Raw genomic sequence first — 18,773 nt, 5'->3', positions numbered from 1 at the left:
GTTAATCATCAGTAATAGGATAAACTGTTTTCTCATGTAATTTGATGGGAAATATATAATCACCTAATGTAAATATTTTGACAAGAATACTAACCTGACTCTAATAATGAGGAAACAATCAGACAAATCCAGATAGTGGAATATTCTACAAATCAGTGGTTTGGACTTTTAAAATATATAAACAATAAAGAATGTTTTTAGGCTTTTGAGGACATTTGAGTATGGAGTATATATTAGATATTATATCAATGTTAAATTCTTTGGGCATGTTAGTTATATTGTAGTTATGCAGGAGAATGTCTTTGTGCTCAGGAGATACATGCTGAAGTTTTGGGACTGAAGTGCAGCTTACTTCACATGGTCTAAAAAAAAGAAATGCATGCGTATCTGTTTGTAAAATATGTGTGAATGCATGCTTCGTGTGTGTGTGTGTGTGTGTGTGTGAGAGAGAGAGAGAGAGAGAGTGTCAGAAAAGCAGTGTGACAAAATGTTAACAGTTAGTGCTCTGGGTGAGGGCTATATGGATGTTCACAGTTCTGTTCACTCAATTTCTCTGTAGGTTTGAATTTTTCAAAATAAAAAAGTAAGGGGTCATAGTTTTAAATACTCTTGCACATTGCTTTATTTCACTTAACAGTTCTCCTTTTCACTTTTTTCCTCCTTCCATGTATTCATTCATTTTTTTTTTCTTTTTCTCTTTTTCTATGAAAGGAGAAAGTCTCCTTTCTGGTCAGGCAGCTATTTCTATACTGTGCTGCTAAAGTTAGTTGGCATTTATTAAATACTACAGTATACTTTGTACTCAATACCACACGAAGTCCAAATTCCTAGCACATATACATTTATGTTTTTAAAAGGTGACTGAAGCTCCAGACTGTAACAATAACTTTAGCTTGCTGCCTTTTCTTTTTGTTTCCTTGAAATATCTTAGTATTCGTGGTGAGTTCCTTACTTTGACAGCCACATGTTTTGCCCTTTACTTTCATAATTTGACATTGAGAATATTTGTGTGGAAATGATCTTCCTTACTATTTAAAAGCCTTGAATTAATTTTTTATTTTTCTTGAATTAATTTCCAGAAGTAGCACATTTTTGTCGTATTTTTAAATATTTTTTTGGAATTGTCTTTTTGTGTTCTCACTTTTCTATCTTTTCAACTATGCAGTCTATGGAAATTTCCTCAGCCTATCTATCATGCAGTTATCAATAATGTTTCAGTTTATTCATGCTGCTCAGAGTCGACAAGTCCTTGGAATAAGTGAGAAAACTATGTGATCTGAGAATTGGTAAAACATTTTGGAAACTACAGATTTAGCCAACATTAACTTACTACTGACATTTTGTTATTGGTATCTTGACTGACCAATGACTAAGTTTTGAATAAATAATCAGAACAATATAAATAAAATAGTCTTTGAGAATATAAAGTATATTCCTTTCTCTTTTTCAGAATTCAAGAAATGACATGAAAATACTTTTTAAAAAAAGGATTTCTATAATATTTTATAGACATTATGGGAGGAATATGTGCAGTCGATCCTCATTATTTGTGGATTCTGTATCTGTGAATTTGTCTGCTTGCTAAAATGTATTTGTAGCCCCCAAATCTGTACACACAGTACTTTCATGGTCATTTACATACAGGGCAGTGCTGCGAAAAATGGGAGTCCCAGACACATTCCCTAACCCTTCTTTCAGCTCATACAGAAATGACCAGAGGATGGAGACGGTAGAGGGCAGTGTAGTACAGTGCAAAGCTCCAGCTTTGGGATCAGTTGGATGGAGTTTGAATCCCAGCTCTGGCACCGGTTATTGGGGGTGGCGTCAAGCAAGTCATTTAACACTTCTGAACCTCTTTTTCTCTTTTGTAAAAGAAAGAAAACAGAATCTACCAGAATGAATTGTTAGAATCTATGTGAGATGTGTGTACATATTTCTCCTAGGAGCAGTGGTTCAGTATTCACTAAGTCAGTGTTTACAGTGACTTTATAGAACATAACTACCACAAATAATGAAAATTAACTCTTATCTTTGTTAAGTGATGTTGAGTAATTTTACTCTTATTTAATATTCACACTTGTTCCTACCAAGATCTTATCAGGACTCTGAAAAGATCACCAGAACTAGCATATAATGTGAAACAGGTAACAACAGTATCAACAGTCTAAAACTATATGTTTTCTCCAGTGCTGTCCCCTTTCTTCTCACTTAACAGCTCTTTAGAACTTTGGATATTTATTACCCAAATACTTAATCCTACTCTGGGCGTTAGTTTTCCCATCTGTATACCTCATTGGTTTTAGAAGGACTGTGCCAGTTATTGTCTTTTGGCTCCAAACACACCCTTCTATCCTCTGCTTTGTGATGCTATTCTAAGATTTTGCACATCACATGTCTGCCTTGCTAGCTGTTCACTTTTAGGCTTCACAAGGAGCATTAGAGGGAGGCTGTAAGGAGGAGGAGGAAGAAAGGACTTTCACCTTTCTTTTTGTTTTCTGTGGGCTCCCTGTCTGCTTTCCTTTTACCTGTGACCATCATCCTAGTGGAAATTCTTTGCCCCAGCAACAGCAGTTGAATTCAATTTGTAGTTTTTCTGGCACTCATAGAGCTAGGCTCATCATAACCCTTCATAACATCAGCTCCAGTTAGCTGTTCCCCTCTTCCTCAAAAGCTACCCTGGTTCCACAAGACCCCTCTTCCAAGTTCAGAGATGCTAGCAGCAGCTGAGCAGCACCCTGTCCTCAGGGATCTGAGTTCAGCTCTACAGAACCTTTCCTCCAAGCTTCTGAGTATTACTATGTTCAATCTCTTCCCTTGGCAACTCTGGTGCTAGGAGTGGTAGCTTTTTCCTACAGTTGTTACCTCCCTGATCCTTCATGTTCTCTCTGTCTTTTTAGTTATCTACTTAACAACGTAATAATTATTTATATTAAATTTTCTCTATTAAAATAATCAATACAATTTTTTTCTCTTGGTTGGACCTGACTGGTACAAAGATTAAGTTAGTTATATAAATGGAGAATGCAGAGAACAGTGCTTGGCACAAGGTAATTGCTCAAAGAATAATATCTAATAGCATAATGGATACTATAATATATAATAGCATACTTGAAATAATTTGAGATTTTTATACTCTATTTCTTGACAAAATACTAACATTTCCAATTTAACTACAAAGCTAAAAAGGCGTAAAGACAATCATTGAACTTTATTGATCTTGATATGCTCAAATAACGCCACCTCAGTAAGCCTAAACTTAACTACCCTATTTAAATTGTAACCTCTTCCTTGTGTACCCCCAAATTGTCCATCTCCTCATCTTTCTTATTACCTTACTTAATTTTTTTCCACAGTACTAGTAACTAACATGCTCTTTATTTGTCTATTGACTGTCCTCTCCCCACAATTATAAGTGCCATGAGAACAGATTTTGTACATTTTCTACACTGTCAGCGTCTGGAACAGTGCCTGACGCATAGAAGATACTCACTAAGTATTTGTTGAAAGAACAAACTGATTTTAGCAGATCATCTCGAGCATGCTCGCTAGATTTTTGTATTGCGTTTCTTTTGGAGAACAGATTTCTCTGGGGTGTTGTGCTGCGTGTGTTTTCTGCAGCTCCAACTAGTGCCTTGCATGTAGTAGGTGTTCATGAACTGTTATTTGGTTTGTTTAGTTTTCGTGTTTTCTAATGGTTGAATGTCCTTATACATTGGACGTTTAGGGTCTTACCTCTTCTCTTGGTGGGAGGAAGAATACCTTTGAACTCTCAACCTTGAAATCAAGTTATCCAAATCAATAGAATCAATCCCATTGATTACTGAAGTGATTGAATTCTTCTCTTTTTTTTTTTTGATTGGCGCTTGAGCTAACATCTGTTGCCAAGCTTCTTTTTTTCTTTTCTTCTTCTTCCCAAAGCCTCCCAGTACATAGTTCTAGGTACCTCTGGTTGTGCTGTGTGGGATGCCGCCTAAGCATGGCTTGATGAGCAGTGCCATGTCCGCACCCAGGACCCAAACTGTTGAAACCCTGGGCCACTGAAGCAGAGCCTGCGAACTTAACCACTCGGCCATAGGGCTGTCTCCCTTCTCTCTGTTTTTATTCTTTGTCTTTTAGATTCTTTTTATATTTATCCTATTATTATTATTATTTTTGGGTCTTCCCCTTTTGATTGACTAACATCTCTGAGGCACTGAAGTCATCTATATGTTCTGTACTAGTCTTTCAATTTCCACTTCAGAATTTTATTAATATATATTTCTCATTATAGAAAGTATTATATAGTCTTAGAAAAAGTAGACATGTAGAAAGAAAATAAATGAAGATTTAAAAATCATCTGTATTCTTGCCACCCAGGAAATAACCCCTGTTAAAAAAGAATAATGTAAGAGGATGTAATTTTTATCTGACTTCATTGAGAACATGAAACCAGTGTAAGAAGCTTAGATAAGTTGTGTCTTCCTGCAGCCCTCTATTTGTTTCTGTAAAGTGGTCAAGCTTGATTCATGATTCATGAAAATAAAAATAGTGATTTTTTTTGTTTTCTTTTTTAAAATGGCAAAGTTCATTTTTTTAACTTTTTATTAAGATTATGATAGTTTACAACCTTGTGAAATTTCATTTGTACATTATTGTTAGTCATGTTGTAGGTGCACCACTTTACCCTTTGTGCCCTCCCCCAACCCCCCCTTTCCCCTGGTAACCACCAATCAGTACTCTTTGTCTACATGTTTAACTTCCACCTGTGAGTGGAGTCAAACAGAGTTCGTCTTTCTCTATCTGGCTTATTTCACTTAACATAATACCCTCAAGGTCCATCCATGTTGTTGTGAATGGGATGATTTTATCCTTTTTTATGGCTGAGTAGTATTCCATCGTGTGTATATATATATATATATATATATATATATATATATATATATACACACACACACACACACACACACACACCATATCTTCTTTATCCAATCATCAGTTGATGGAAAAACGTAGTGATTTTTAAGTGATCATAACTGATTTCTGAAAACTTTTTATCAATAGAAGTTATAAGGTATACCTTTAAATTAATATCTGGGTATTTGTTATTCCATTATTACTATTATTTTTGGTGAGGAAGATTGTCCCTGAGCTAACATCTGTTCCCGATTGTCCTCTTTTTGCTTGAGGAACATTGTCTCCAAGCTAACATCTGTGCCAATCTTCCTCTGTTTTGTATGTGGGATGCCACCACAGCATGGCTTGATGAGCAGTGTGTAGGTCTGCACCTGGAATCCAAACCCGTGAACCTAGGCTGCTGAAGTGGGGCATGCAAACTTAACCACTATGCCACTGGGCCAGACCAATTCCGTTCTTATTTTTATTACCATTTGTTTAGTTATTTCATTAAGTCTTTATGTGTAGAATTTTCATGCTTTTAGGTAGTAGATAGATGAGACTTTCTTTTTCACACCTGATATCTATCCATTATATTTATTTAAAGTATAGTTTCATGCACTTACCAATGTTTATTTCAGTTTTGATTTTCAGAGTTCTCTAGAACCAGATCCTGATGAGTAATCATGTTATTTTCAAGCAATAATGTGAGGCAATTTTTATTTCTTATATTAAACCATATAGTACCATTGTTGGTTTAATCAGTATATTCACAGAAATGGAATAATTAAATTTGTTACTATGAAGAACTTTAGAGATTATCTAGTTTTAGTTATTTTCCCCTTTCCATGCCATTCCATTTACAAGTAAAAGACACATCTTTAAAATCTCTCAGGACGTTAATAAGGTATGCAGAAGCAAGATGACTTTTAAGTCCACTCACAGTGTCCTTGGTTTCCTACCAGGGCTCATATTTTATAGTATTTTTCTTCAAGGATGGTTTCTCTGGTCTCTTTCTTTCCAAAGCGTTACACTGAAATGGTGAGAAAAGGGCTTGTTTCTCACTGGTTTATTTCCTCTGACTTAGGAGAGGGTTAGTTCTAATTATTGTTGCTTCAATTATAGTATCTTTCTTAGGGAGACAGGCTTAATGCCGTATTTCACCAGATATGACAGACTTTTTACTTTTTAACATCTCTGAAATTGGGATCTGTCCTTTATCGATTGACGCCTTCATATTGTTATTGGCCAGGTGTTGGTCATGATATATCTGTCATTGCCTGTGCGTTGTGAAATTAGTTGTATCCCTGTTGTCACACAGTTGCACTCCTTCATGTTTCAATCAATAAACTATTTAAGGACCTTTTGAAGAAAGAATGTGAGTCCTGGTTGTCATCTAAAAATCGTAGCACCTGTGGTAAGATCAAGAAAGTATCAGCATTATACTTGCAAAATGGGATATAGTGGCTTGAAAGAAAATTTTGGAGGTAGTAGTAGAGGAGCACCCTTTTAAGAAGTGCTGCAGCACCAAAGCTTTCCATGGCCAGAGGATGATGCCCTGTGGAAACGCGAGACGCTGGATGACTGAGTGAAAAAGTGATTCAGAAGAGGCAAACTTAAATGTGAAGAAGTATTTAAATTTTTATGTATGAACAAGGATAATAGATATGCAGTAATTTTTGTCTGAATATGTCCAAAAGAGCTCTTAAAAAAGGTATAACATAAGAATTCTAAGTGATAAAGTGTTGTCAGAGTTTAATTTTTCTTCCGTAGTGGAACATAAGATAATGGCTCATCTTAAAAGGCATCCTAGATTTGATAAAATATAGTAAACTAGAATATTATTCTAGGGTGGTAGAGATGACCAGTTAAAGTTATCTTTTTATCTAAAACATATTTTCTGAACCCTAAATGTTAGGGTTACTTAATTAGTAACTAATTTTACTTTTTACCTCTATTTCTTCTTAAGGAAGTAAAACATAGTAACAGTCTACTTAGGAAGATTCCCATATACAGACTGAGACCTGTTTTGTTTATTCTTTTCATCATCACCTCCATGGTTAGATAATAGTTCCCTAAGAAATCTCCCATGTACTGATTTTTTTTGTACTTTATTGCTGCTGTAAAAAAAACAGAAAGTCCATTTAAAAAAAATTCAAACAATATGAAAAATACAGAAAAAGTCAAAAGCACCTGAAATTCCACCATCCTAGCTAATGATATCTTTCCAGATATTTCTTATGCACCTATCTGTATGTGAAAATGGATGTGTAGTTTTTATAAAATTACGTACCTCTCATGTTTAGTAAGTTGCCTTTTTTCCCATTCAGTGATGTCTTGTGGCTACTGTTCTATCTTAAGAAATATTAATTAGTCAGTTAATTTTAATGGCTGCATAGTTTTCCACTGTGGAACTGTACTGAATGATTTAAGCAGGTTCCTGTTAATGAACATTTAGACTGATCCAGTTTTTTTTATTGTAAATAGTGCTTTGATGAATGTTTTTGTGTATGTATATTTTTTATTTTGTAAAATTATCTCCTTATGATAAATTCTTAAAAATGGGATTTGGACATTTGTTTATTTATTGAAATACTTCTTACTAGCTTTTAAAAGTTTAGTATTTTTCGGGGCTGGCCCCGTGGCCGAGTGGTTAAGTTCGCGCGCTCCGCTGCAGGCTGCCCAGTGTTTCGTCACTTCGAATCCTGGGCGCGGACATGGCACTGCTCATCAAACCACGCTGAGGCAGCGTCCCACATGCCACAACTAGAAGGACCCACAACTAAGAATATGCAACTATGTACCTGGGGGCTTTGGGGAGAAAAAGGAAAAAAATAAAATCTTTAAAAAAAAAAAAAAAAGTTTAGTATTTTTCTCTGTTTTTTATTTTTAAGGTAATAGATGTGATTTTGTTGAAGTGATAACATATATATAATATTGAAATGTCTTAAAAAACCTAACTAGTGTTTTAAGATCTGATTCCTAACTTTTTAAAAAATGATCTTGGATCTACTACATATTTGGAAACCTTTCATTTATAATAATTGGAGGCGAGAAGTTACTCAGCCAAAGAAAAAAAGTGGAAAAGTTAAGGTACTAAGAATAAGGAAAAATAAGCAAACTGATGGAAGTATAGGGAAACTGGAAAGGATAATGGTTAAAATAAAGAAAGGGCTTTGGAAACAGACCTGCGTGTGAATCCTGATCCTGCCTCCTGCTAGCTACATGACCTTGGGAAAACCTTTTAACCTCTCCAAGTTTATTTATCTTCCTTTTAAAGTAGGGATAATAATATATCATGGACTTGTGAGGATTAAATAATAATAGTAATAATTACAGCTAACATTTTTTTTTTTCCTGAGGAAGATTTGCCCTGAGCTAACATCTGTGCCAGTCTTCCTCTATGTCTCATGTGTCACTGCCACAGAATGGCCACCGCCGAGTGGTGTAGGTCCATGCCTGGGAACCGAACCCGGACTGCCAAAGTGGAGTGAGCCAAACTTAAACACTAGGCTGTGGGGCTGGCCTCACAGCTAAAATTTTTGAATCCTTGCTATCTGTGGCAGGCGTTGTATTAAATGTTTATATATGTTTTTTTCACTTCATAAATAGCTGTTATCTTAATTCTCACAAACTTGTGGGATGTAAACACATTTTACTAATGAAGGAGCTAAAACAGAGAAGGATTTTGTAAGTTGCTGCAACCAACAGAGTTAATAAGAGGCAAAACCAGAGTTTAAACCTTAATAGTCTGATCTGGTAGAGCCTGCTATTTGAAACTCTATCCTCTGTCCATATAAAGCACTTAGCACGGTGCATAGCGTGCATTAGTTTATATTTAGGCTATCTTTTAAAAACTATGTCAAGAGAATGAGAAGACAAACCATTGACTGGGAGAAAATATTTGCAGAAAACGTATCTGAGGGGCCAGCCCGGCGGTGTAGTGGTTTAGTTTGCACGCTCCGCTTTGGCGGCCTGGGTTTCACGGGTTCTGATCTCGGGCCTACACATCGCTCATCAAGCCGTGCCATGGCGGCATCCTACATACAAAATAGAGGAAGATTGCCACCTACGTCAGCTCAGGGACAGTCTTCTCCAAGCAAAAAGAGGATTGGCAGTAGATGTTAGCTCAGGGCCAATCTTCCTCACAAAAAACCCAAAATATATCAGAAGAAATCTAAAGGACTGTTATCCAAAATATGTCAAGAACTCTTAAAAACCCAACAATTAGAAAACGAACAATCTGGTTAAAAAAGATGGGCAAAAGATCTGGACAGACACCTCACCAAAGATGTATAGACGACCAATAAACATATGAAAAGATGCTTGACATCATATGTCATCAGGGAATTGAAAATTAAAACAAGGAGATAGCACTACACACTCATTAGAATGACAAAAATCCACACCCACGACACCAAGGCTGGGGAGGGTGTGCAGCAATAGGAGCTCTCATTCATTGCTGTTGGGAATGCAAAATGTTGCAGCCACTCTGGAAGACAGTTTGGTAGTTTCTTACAAAACTAAACATACTCTTACCATGTGATCCAATAATTGTGCTCCTTGCTGTTTACCCAAAGGAGTTGAAAACTTATATCCTCACAAAACTTGCACATGGATGTTTATAGCAGCTTTATTCATAATTGCTAAAACTTAGAAATAACCAAGATACCTTCAGTAGGTGAATGGATAAATAAACTGTGGCACATCTGTATAATGGACTATTCAGTGCTAAAAAGAAATGAGCTGTCAAGCCATGAAAAGACATGGAGGAACCTTAAATGCATGTTACTAAGTGAAAGAAGCCAGTCTCACAAGGCTGCATACTGTATGATTCCAGCTATATGTCATTCTGGAGAAGATAAACGATGGAGACAGTAAAAAGATCAGTGGTTGCCAGTGGTGATGAAGAAGGGAGGGTTGAATAGACAGAGCATAGAGGATTTTTAGGATGGTGAAACTATTCTGTATGATACTATAATGATGGATACATGTCATACATTTGTCGAAACGCATAAAGTGTACACCAAGAGTTAATCCTCATGTAAACTGTGGTCTTTCGGTGATAATGATGTGTCAGTGTAGGTTCATCACTTGTAACAAATGTACCACTCTGGTGCAAGAATGTTGATAGTGGGGGAGGATGTGCATGCGTTTGGGAGGGGAATATATGGGGATTCTGTACTTTCTGCTCAAATATGCTGTCAACCTAAAACTACTCTAAAAAATAAAGTTTATTTAGAAAAATAGAAAATAAAATTTAAAAAACAAGTATGCATTGTAATACTTCTGTTACTTGTACTTTTAGGCACAGAATAAAGAGACCAATGTTTTAGCTGCTGCAAAGGTGATTGACACCAAATCTGAAGAAGAACTTGAAGATTACATGGTTGAAATTGATATATTAGCATCTTGTGATCACCCAAATATAGTGAAGCTTCTAGATGCCTTCTATTATGAGAACAATCTTTGGGTAAGTATTTTCTATTGATCTGTAGGAGTAGCCAAAATGAGGTAATTGTCCTAAAGAAGTTTAGTTGTGAAAACCTGTTTTATGTATTACGTCTTCTGTTTATTTACTTATGTTACTTGAATGAGAGTTGATCTGCTGATGAGAGGGTCGTTAACGACATAATTATCCTTAGCTTCAACAGATGTTCAGATATGTATTTCAGATTATACCATATTTCATGATTGACATTGGACCCAAATGGAGAAACTTGGTTAAGAATGTTAAGTTTCTTAAATTATGAAATTGGATGGCTGCCTTTTGCTTGTAATTTAAATTTAAGCACTTACTTAAAATTTTTTAAAAGTTTCCTTTGTTTTAAAACCTAGAAATTGTTTATAATTTCTTGCCTGAACTTTTTGTATATCATGTAATAAATTATAAAATGCCTATTAGAATGTTAAGTATTTATCTTACATGTTATCAGGCCCAACTTTAGTGCATGATGTAGTAGTGGCTAAGGCTGTATGTATAAATTTTGTTCATTTTTAGAAAATATTAGGCAGAAATAGATACAGAAATAAAATATTCATTATAATAACCAGTCAGTCACTTGCTCTGTATTAATACTAATTTAATGATGATGGCTTTTTGAAATGGAGTTTTAGTTTTTCTCCCTGAAGGAAGAAGCAAAGTTGTGAGAGAGGAGTAGGTAGTACCATAATAGCTGGCTGGGAATCAAAAGGTCTAGGTGCTGCTGGGTAGGAGCTTGAATAAGTCAGTTAACCTCAATGAATCTGTTTGCTCATCTATAGGATGAGTAATGGTCTGCCTCCCAATTATTTTTCAGATGATGTAAGGAATTTGAAATCAGTTTGTAATTGGCAAGCACCTGTAAAAAATAAAGTGTTGTTATACAGAGGGGAAAAAAAGCAGGAAGCTACAAGTTGTTAATATGTGATTTAAAAAATTATCTACGGCTATTATTAGTGTGGTGTCTTCTAATATAGTTGTTAAGGGCTCTAGCAGAATGTTTCCGGTAATTATAATGAAAATGAACTTCTAGACAGTTTAATAAATAGATAAGATCTTTGCTTGAAACTATCGCAAAATAAAAAGTTGAACAACTGTGAGGGACAGCCTAGTTGGAGAGATAGATTTAATTAATCAAAGAATCATAATAAATATAAAATTACAACTGTGGTAAGGGTTAAGAAGGAAAGGTACATGGTAGTATGTAGCAGGGAGATCTGGGAAGGCATCCATCAGGAAGTGGTCACTGAGCTAGGACCTGAAGCTTTTGATAGATGTTTTTCCTGTTTTTTTTTTTTTTAAACTAAAAACAGCCTCCATATATTTTCAGAATTTATTCCTATTAGTAAAGTTAAAAAATGTATTTGGTCACTTAAATCAGAATAGTTACCTTAAAAAGAAGAGTGATAAAATCTTTTAGTGGTGATGAAATGGATATAATGCTGTCCTGAATAAAAATTCTCTATCTGGTAATTTTAGAGAAGCAGGGACACTAAAAATGGTGATTGACAAAAATGCACATACTTCCACAATGTGTTCTCTTTGTGCTTTCTCAAATTTATATCAAGACTGGTGATTTTTTTTTGACACAGTCTTTATGATCAGCATGATATTGTTTCCATAACCTAGGTTATTTGATAGCTTTTCCTTTATCTTTTTTGCTAAATGGAAAAAAAAATACTCAAACTCAATGTTGTGTTAGACACATGCTTTTTTATTTGCCTTCAGATCCTCATTGAATTTTGTGCAGGTGGAGCAGTGGATGCTGTGATGCTTGGTAAATACCTTTTGTTCTTTGTGTTAGTATCTCATATGTTTATATCAAATTATAATTAATAAAAATCAAAGGATTTCAAACATTAATACGTATATATATCATCGTTGAGCGAAGTTCAGTAAATTAAGAAATCAGCTTAATATTCTTATATTCTTGGATAATTGTAATAAAATTCTAAAATAAAATATTGAGTATAATATGTGAGGAAAGTAATCATCTAAAATAAACTCACTGTATGTGATCCTTGACAGTGATGGTAAAAGTATATAGCCTGCTGATATGTTTTCACTGTATAAAAATGAAGATTTGTTTACTTTTTCCTTATAGAGCTTGAGAGACCGTTAACTGAGTCCCAGATACAAGTAGTTTGTAAACAGACTTTAGAGGCATTGAACTACTTACATGATAATAAAATCATCCACAGAGATCTAAAGGCTGGCAACATTCTTTTTACCTTAGATGGAGATATTAAATTGGGTAAGTTTATTCCCTTAAATAAAACATTTGAATTTGTGCTCTGAGATTTCCCCCTGTATGTATGTGACTTAATATGGTTTTATTATGACTCAACTATGTGAAACATGGAGGGTAACTCCATGTTAAATTTTTTTTTTTTTCCAGTGAGGAAGATTGGCTCTGAGCTAACATCTGTTGCCAATCTTCCTCTTCTTGCTGGAGGAAGATTGTTGCTGCGCTAACATCAGTGCCAGTCTTCCTCTGTTTTATGTGGGATGCAGTCACAGCACGGCTTGATGAGCAGTGCTAGGTCCACACCTGGGATCTGAACCTGCGAACCCCAGGCTGCCACAGCGGAGCACATGAACTTAATGACCACACCACCAGGCCAGCCCCATGTTAATTTTTACAATACTTCCTTGGATAAATAATTATTCCTTAATTCCCAGAATTCATAAGTATAGGCACCTAATATAAAGACCCTTTAAAAAGAAAGTAAGAAAGGATGGATTTTTATTTTCCAAAAGGCAAGCTTTTAAAAGACTAGTTCTTTTTTCCCTTAAATTTTTGTATGTAGGCTTAATGCTTGTAAATATATAATACATTTAGAATATGATATAATATATAAAACTGCTAACTTAGTTTTATCTTCGTTTTCAAGACTAGTGGTTTCTTTTTCCATGTTTAGTTTTATACCCTGTTTTATAGATGTGGTGTCTTGGCTAAACTAACAAGGTAACTAACTTAAGGTCTGAAAAGGAGGCCTACAGTAAGTATGAGGCCTAGAATTTTTAATTTTGTTTTTTACACTGAGGGAATAAATGATAACTTCATAGGAAGAAATAGATGTAGATTTTAGATGGAGTATTAGTTAATTTCATATATACACATACAAAATGGAAGATACAGTCCTCTTTAAGTGCACTTAAGATATGAATTTAAAAAAAAATCTGGTGATGAAGTCTAAATTAGTTTATTTTGGAAGGATATTAAAAGGACAGAATATTTTCAAAGGCCATGTTAATACCAGTGATCACAATCATTTCACTTCGCTTTGTCATGACATCTGAACGGCTATAATTTGATATACTGAATTTTAACCTTTTTATTGTGAAATAAACAGAGATATAGAAAACCACACAAACAGTTATGTAGCTTAGTGACTTTGTAGCTCTGTAGATGACAGCTTTGTAACTGCTACCTGGTCAAGAAACAGAACTTTGTCAGGCACCCCGCAGTTCTTCCCCGTGCCCCATCTCAATTACTGCCTCTCCCTTCTCCACAGGTAACCTTTGTCCTGACATTTATAGCCATCACTTCTTTGCATTTCTTTATGGCTCTGTCACCTGGTGTTCCTCTCTAGACATTAGAGTTTAGAGTTGCCCATAGTTAAAACTTGATTTTTCTTTTAAGTCTCTTTTAATTTATAGGTTCCCCCTTCATCCCTTTCTTTTCTTTACATTTTATCTATGGCATGCATTCTTATGGGGGTCATATTGCCCCCAAGGGGACAAAAATTGTTTCTTTGGGAAAAAAAATCTTAGGTATTACAATGGTTTGTGACCCTCTGAAGTACACGAAGAAATATACAGTATATCTGTGGCATTAAAATTTTATGGGGGGAAAGATTAGGAAAAAATGTCTTAAAAAGACTCCTTAGGAGAGTGATGATGAAAAAAAGGTTGAGAAACACTGATCTGTAAGACCTGGGCTGTTGGACCTGTAGAGCTTCCCTCACCTGGTGTTTTGCTGATTGCATACTCATGACGATTTTTAATAAGTTCCTGTTTCCTTCAGATTTGCAGATGAATCCAAAGGCCTCATCAATCTCAAGTTTGATTCTTTTGCAGGGCTTGGGTGGTTTTGTGTTCTTTCATTGGGAGGCACACAGTGTCTGCTTTTTGCTTTTTTTGATATTAGCAGCTATTGATGCTTAATGCCTAGATCTGTTCTTTGATTGGAGTTGATTGCAAAATGAATTCTATCATTTTGTTTTCATGTTTTATTTTTGGTAATACTTTTGATAAAATTATTCATCAATTGTTTTGTTATTTTCATTTATCATCATTATAAAATTAGGAATAATTATATAGGAAGACACTTCCCTTCAACTGTTTGGTCACTCAGGAATATGGTTCGTGTAAACAAGATGGGGAAAATACTTGATTCCTTCCTTTTATTTATTTAGCTTTAAAGACAATGAATTGGTTCTCTCTCATCTTTGGTTGGTCACCAATATCTTAAAAAATGTCATTGTTAATTCATGATTTTAATTTTATTTTATAGGTTTAAAATCTATTACGGTTTTTATCCTAATTGAAGTTCCAATTGTACCATCTTTGGTCAATGGGAGCCTCTTCCAGTTAGCTTTTTGACATGACTCTATTAGTCTTTTATAGCTTCCTTCTTATCTCTTATGTTGAGATGTTTCAGGCTCATCTTGTGTTTTCCTTCCTCAAACCTGTAGTCAGTCATTTCTTCAAGAAGCCCTGGTTTCTTTTAGTAGGATGTGGTATTTTAAGACCACAATTTGGGTGCTAGAGATGCTTGTAGTTTCTGGATTGGCTGTTGCTCTAGGCCTTTCCTGAGTTCCTACATATTTCCTATTCAAATTCAGTGTAAAGGTTTTTTTTTTTTTTTTTAACCTAATCTCTTCTATATTACATCTGTACCTCCTTTCTTTTATCCCAAGAGTCCTGGTTCTCAAGGATGTTGATGATAGATGTACAGTATCCCATATTTACTCATTTTAATCCTCACTTCTGTATTTAATGCTCACCAGCAGTCTTTTATGTTCATTTCTCTTTGGTCATGTTGTTTGTCTGAAGTTCATTCTCTGGTAGATTCCTTTGCAAGGGCTCTCCGAGTTCTTATATAATGATAACATTTCTATCCTTTATACTTGAAGGTCAGTTTTGCTGGATAGAAAATCCTTGGCTCACATTTCTTTCCTTGAGTATCTGAAATGTGTTACTCTGTTTTCTTCTGTGATAAAGTGTTGTTGAACAATCTGATGATAATCTGATTTTCTTTCTCTAAGTCATGTGCTCTTTTTTTCTAGATGCCAAAGAATTTTTTTCTTTAAGGACCAATAATTTGACTTTTCTAATAAATTTGCTCTTATAATATTCAAGGTTTTTTTTACATGAAAGTTTTCTGGAATTACAAATTTGAGTATTTGATCTGTTCTCTTGCATTGACTTTCTTCAGGGAATTTTATTATCTGTTAGTTTGGTTTGCCTATCATCAATATTTATAACTTTCTCTCAAGTTGTTCTTATCTTTCTTCATTTCCTTTTTTATCATTGTGGTGAAATGTACTTAACAAAATTTACCATTTTAACCATTTTTAAATGTACAGTTTTGTAGCATTAAGTACATTCACATTGTTATGCAACCATCACGACTATCCATCTCCAGAGCTTTTTCATCTTCCTTGACTGAGACTCTCTGCCTGTTAAACTCTAACTCCCCATTTGCCCCTGCCCTTAGCCCCTGGCAACCACCGTTCTACTTTCTGTCTCTACGAATTTGACTACTCCAGGTACCTCTTATAAGTGGAATCATACAATGTTTGTCCTTTTGTAACTGGCTGGTTTTATTTAGCACAATGTCTTCAGGGTTCATTCGTGTTGTAGTATGTGTCAATTTCCTTCCTTTTTAAGGCTGAATAATATTCTGTTATATGTACATACCACATTTTGTCTCTTCATCCACTGATGGGCCCTTTGGTTGCATCCACCTTTTGGCTCTTCTGAATAATACTGCTATGAATGTGGGTATACAAATATCTGTTCAAGTCCCTGCTTTCAGTTGTTTGGGGTGTTCCAGAAGTGGAATTGCTGGATGATATGGTAATTCTATGTTTAATTTTTTGAGGAACCACCATATCATTTTCTGTACCAGCTGCACAATCTTACGTTCCCACCAGCAATGCACATGAGCTTCAGTTTCTCCACATCCTTGTCAACACTTGTTATTTTCTGTATTTTTGATGATAGCCGTCCTAATGGGTATGAAGTGGTAATGAGTGTGAATTTGTCGTATTTATTTGCTCTTGCATTTCTCCTAATTTAGTCTTTGTTTCTAATGATCTTTTTATTTCTAATTTTCTTTTGAATCCTATCACCTCATTTCACAGGTTTTTGTAATTCTGACTTATGTTACTCTTTTAGATCTTATATCATTTTTTAAAGTCTTGTAGCTCATTTTGAAACAGTGTTTTATAATTCTGATCTATTTTTGGTGTATGTTTTTCTGTAAATGTATTAAAATCTTATTTGAATAAAGGAGCATACTTTTGTGTAAAATAATGCATACCTTTAAAGAGAAGTATATTTTTTGAAGATTTAGGGATGCCAAAATAGTTTTGAGTTGCTTGACATTTAAAACAGTTACAATTTCTGTTTTATTCATAAATACTTACAGAGAACCTTCCATTTCTGAGATACCATGTTAAGTATACGCAAATGTATAGAACCATATTATCCTGGAGAACCATAAAATACATTACTATAACCAAATTTTTATGATGATCTTATCAGATCACATCGTTGCAAATGGAAATAAGTATATAAAATGCTATTTTAACCTACCACTGGATATATGCCACATCATTCTAAGTAGGATTATAAAGCACACAGTGACTTTAATTTTCCCCTTTACACAGAAAGTGAAGGTGCCTTTTTTTTCCTCTTTAGCTTACCTCTTGTTCATGAGAGTACTTAGGGAGGTAGAAATATTGACAGTGGACAGTTGTTGTTTAGGGCTGTTTCTGGACCTCCTTCCACAGTCATGTTCTGAGGGGAGAAAGTTAAAAAGAAGACCATGTTAATAGGTTTTAGGAAAATACTGGAGTAAGTACTGAACTGACTTTACCTGAGTAGAGAACCTCTTCTGGCAGGAATTTCATATTGTGGTCTCACCTCCTTCCTTTAGAAATGTAAGAGAAGCTTGTAAGTTGAGGAGATGGGGGGTAGTAGGGTGAAGAATCCTGAATAAATCTATTTATATTGCTTCTTCTGCAAATATATCGTCCAAGTATAATGTGTTCTATTTGCTTATTCAATTATGATTAAATTTTAAAACATTAATGAAATATCTAATGTAATGAAGTACTTCATACACCACATTAGGAAGCTTGAACGTCATTCTACAGGCAGTAGGTAGCTACCAATATGTTTTAAGCAGGAGAACTACATGGTCAATAAAAGAACCATGTAATAGACACAAATGATTAGAATACAAAGCAGTATTTTATGAGTTTTGAGAGTTCTACCAATAAAATATCACAAAGGTTAAAATTATGGATATGGTTAGTAATAGTAGTAACCATTTTTTGAGTGTATATTCTGTGCCAGGCCTTTGGCCATGAACACCAAATACTGGAGTTTTGGTTATTTATTCAAGTTTGAGAATTGTGGCATGTCAAACATGAAACTCTAAAAGTTGTATATAGATGGCATGAGGTAATTTTGCAGCAATAGCAATTTTATGTTGCTGTTAATGGTTGTCTGAGCTCTAAGCTGAAAAGGCAGGGTTAGCAACTGAAAAGCTGTGATGATGTTCTCTATAATTTTAATCAGAAAACATTGCTCTTAATTTTCTTCTTTGTAATATAAATTTATGAGGAAGTTGGTAAGACATGCTATCATAAAGGGTGCTTTGGTATAATTTCTGTTTTTCACATTGTAGAAAAAATATTTTTGTCTATTAATTTAATTATAACATGTAGCACTAGTTGGCATTTGTTTTGAAGTGGATAGACTGGTCTATTTTAAAGGTACTATTTTTTTTCAATTCTGGAGAATTTGTGATCTGAAGATGCATAAAGAATATTAAGTGTATTAATGATGGAATCTTTGGCAGTTTTTTGAGGGGAGGTGGTAGAAAGAGGGTGGTCAAAATTAGGATGGTGGAGAAGTTTTTTCTCTTTCCATTTTGCTTACCCTTTAAGAAGAGTGACCTCATTAAAGACTTGATATTGCTTTCCCCCTGTGTTGAATATGGTGAACTTTGCTTAAAAACTATCATTAATACTTTTGTATGCTTATTTATTTCAAGCGGATTTTGGAGTATCAGCTAAAAACACAAGGACAATTCAAAGAAGAGATTCCTTTATTGGCACACCGTATTGGTATGTATTTTTTTATGGATTTACAGAATCAGTTATGTCAACAGTTATTA

At 34.7% G+C, this 18,773-nt stretch overlaps 1 protein-coding gene across 4 annotated transcripts in view; it reads left to right on the top strand.

Moving 5' to 3' along the window:
* The window catches only part of SLK (STE20 like kinase), a 56,030-nt gene that overhangs the window by 10,522 nt on the left and 26,735 nt on the right, over positions 1 to 18,773 (top strand). For 2 of the 4 annotated variants that reach the window (XM_001497715.7, XM_001497698.7), the window contains exons 2-5: positions 10,181 to 10,345; positions 12,083 to 12,131; positions 12,459 to 12,608; positions 18,651 to 18,723. In XM_001497715.7, the coding sequence (XP_001497765.1) occupies positions 10,181 to 10,345; positions 12,083 to 12,131; positions 12,459 to 12,608; positions 18,651 to 18,723 (437 nt within the window). The remainder of the gene's footprint in view (positions 1 to 10,180; positions 10,346 to 12,082; positions 12,132 to 12,458; positions 12,609 to 18,650; positions 18,724 to 18,773) is intronic. The other 2 variants (XM_070221225.1, XM_070221217.1) reach the window with 1 other exon arrangement.

The sequence above is a fragment of the Equus caballus genome, chromosome 1 (assembly GCF_041296265.1).
Source record: "Equus caballus isolate H_3958 breed thoroughbred chromosome 1, TB-T2T, whole genome shotgun sequence".
In the NCBI taxonomy this organism is placed as follows: Eukaryota; Metazoa; Chordata; class Mammalia; order Perissodactyla; family Equidae; genus Equus; species Equus caballus.
Note: the sequence above shows the minus strand (reverse complement) of the source record. Positions and strands in the feature narration are given on the sequence as shown.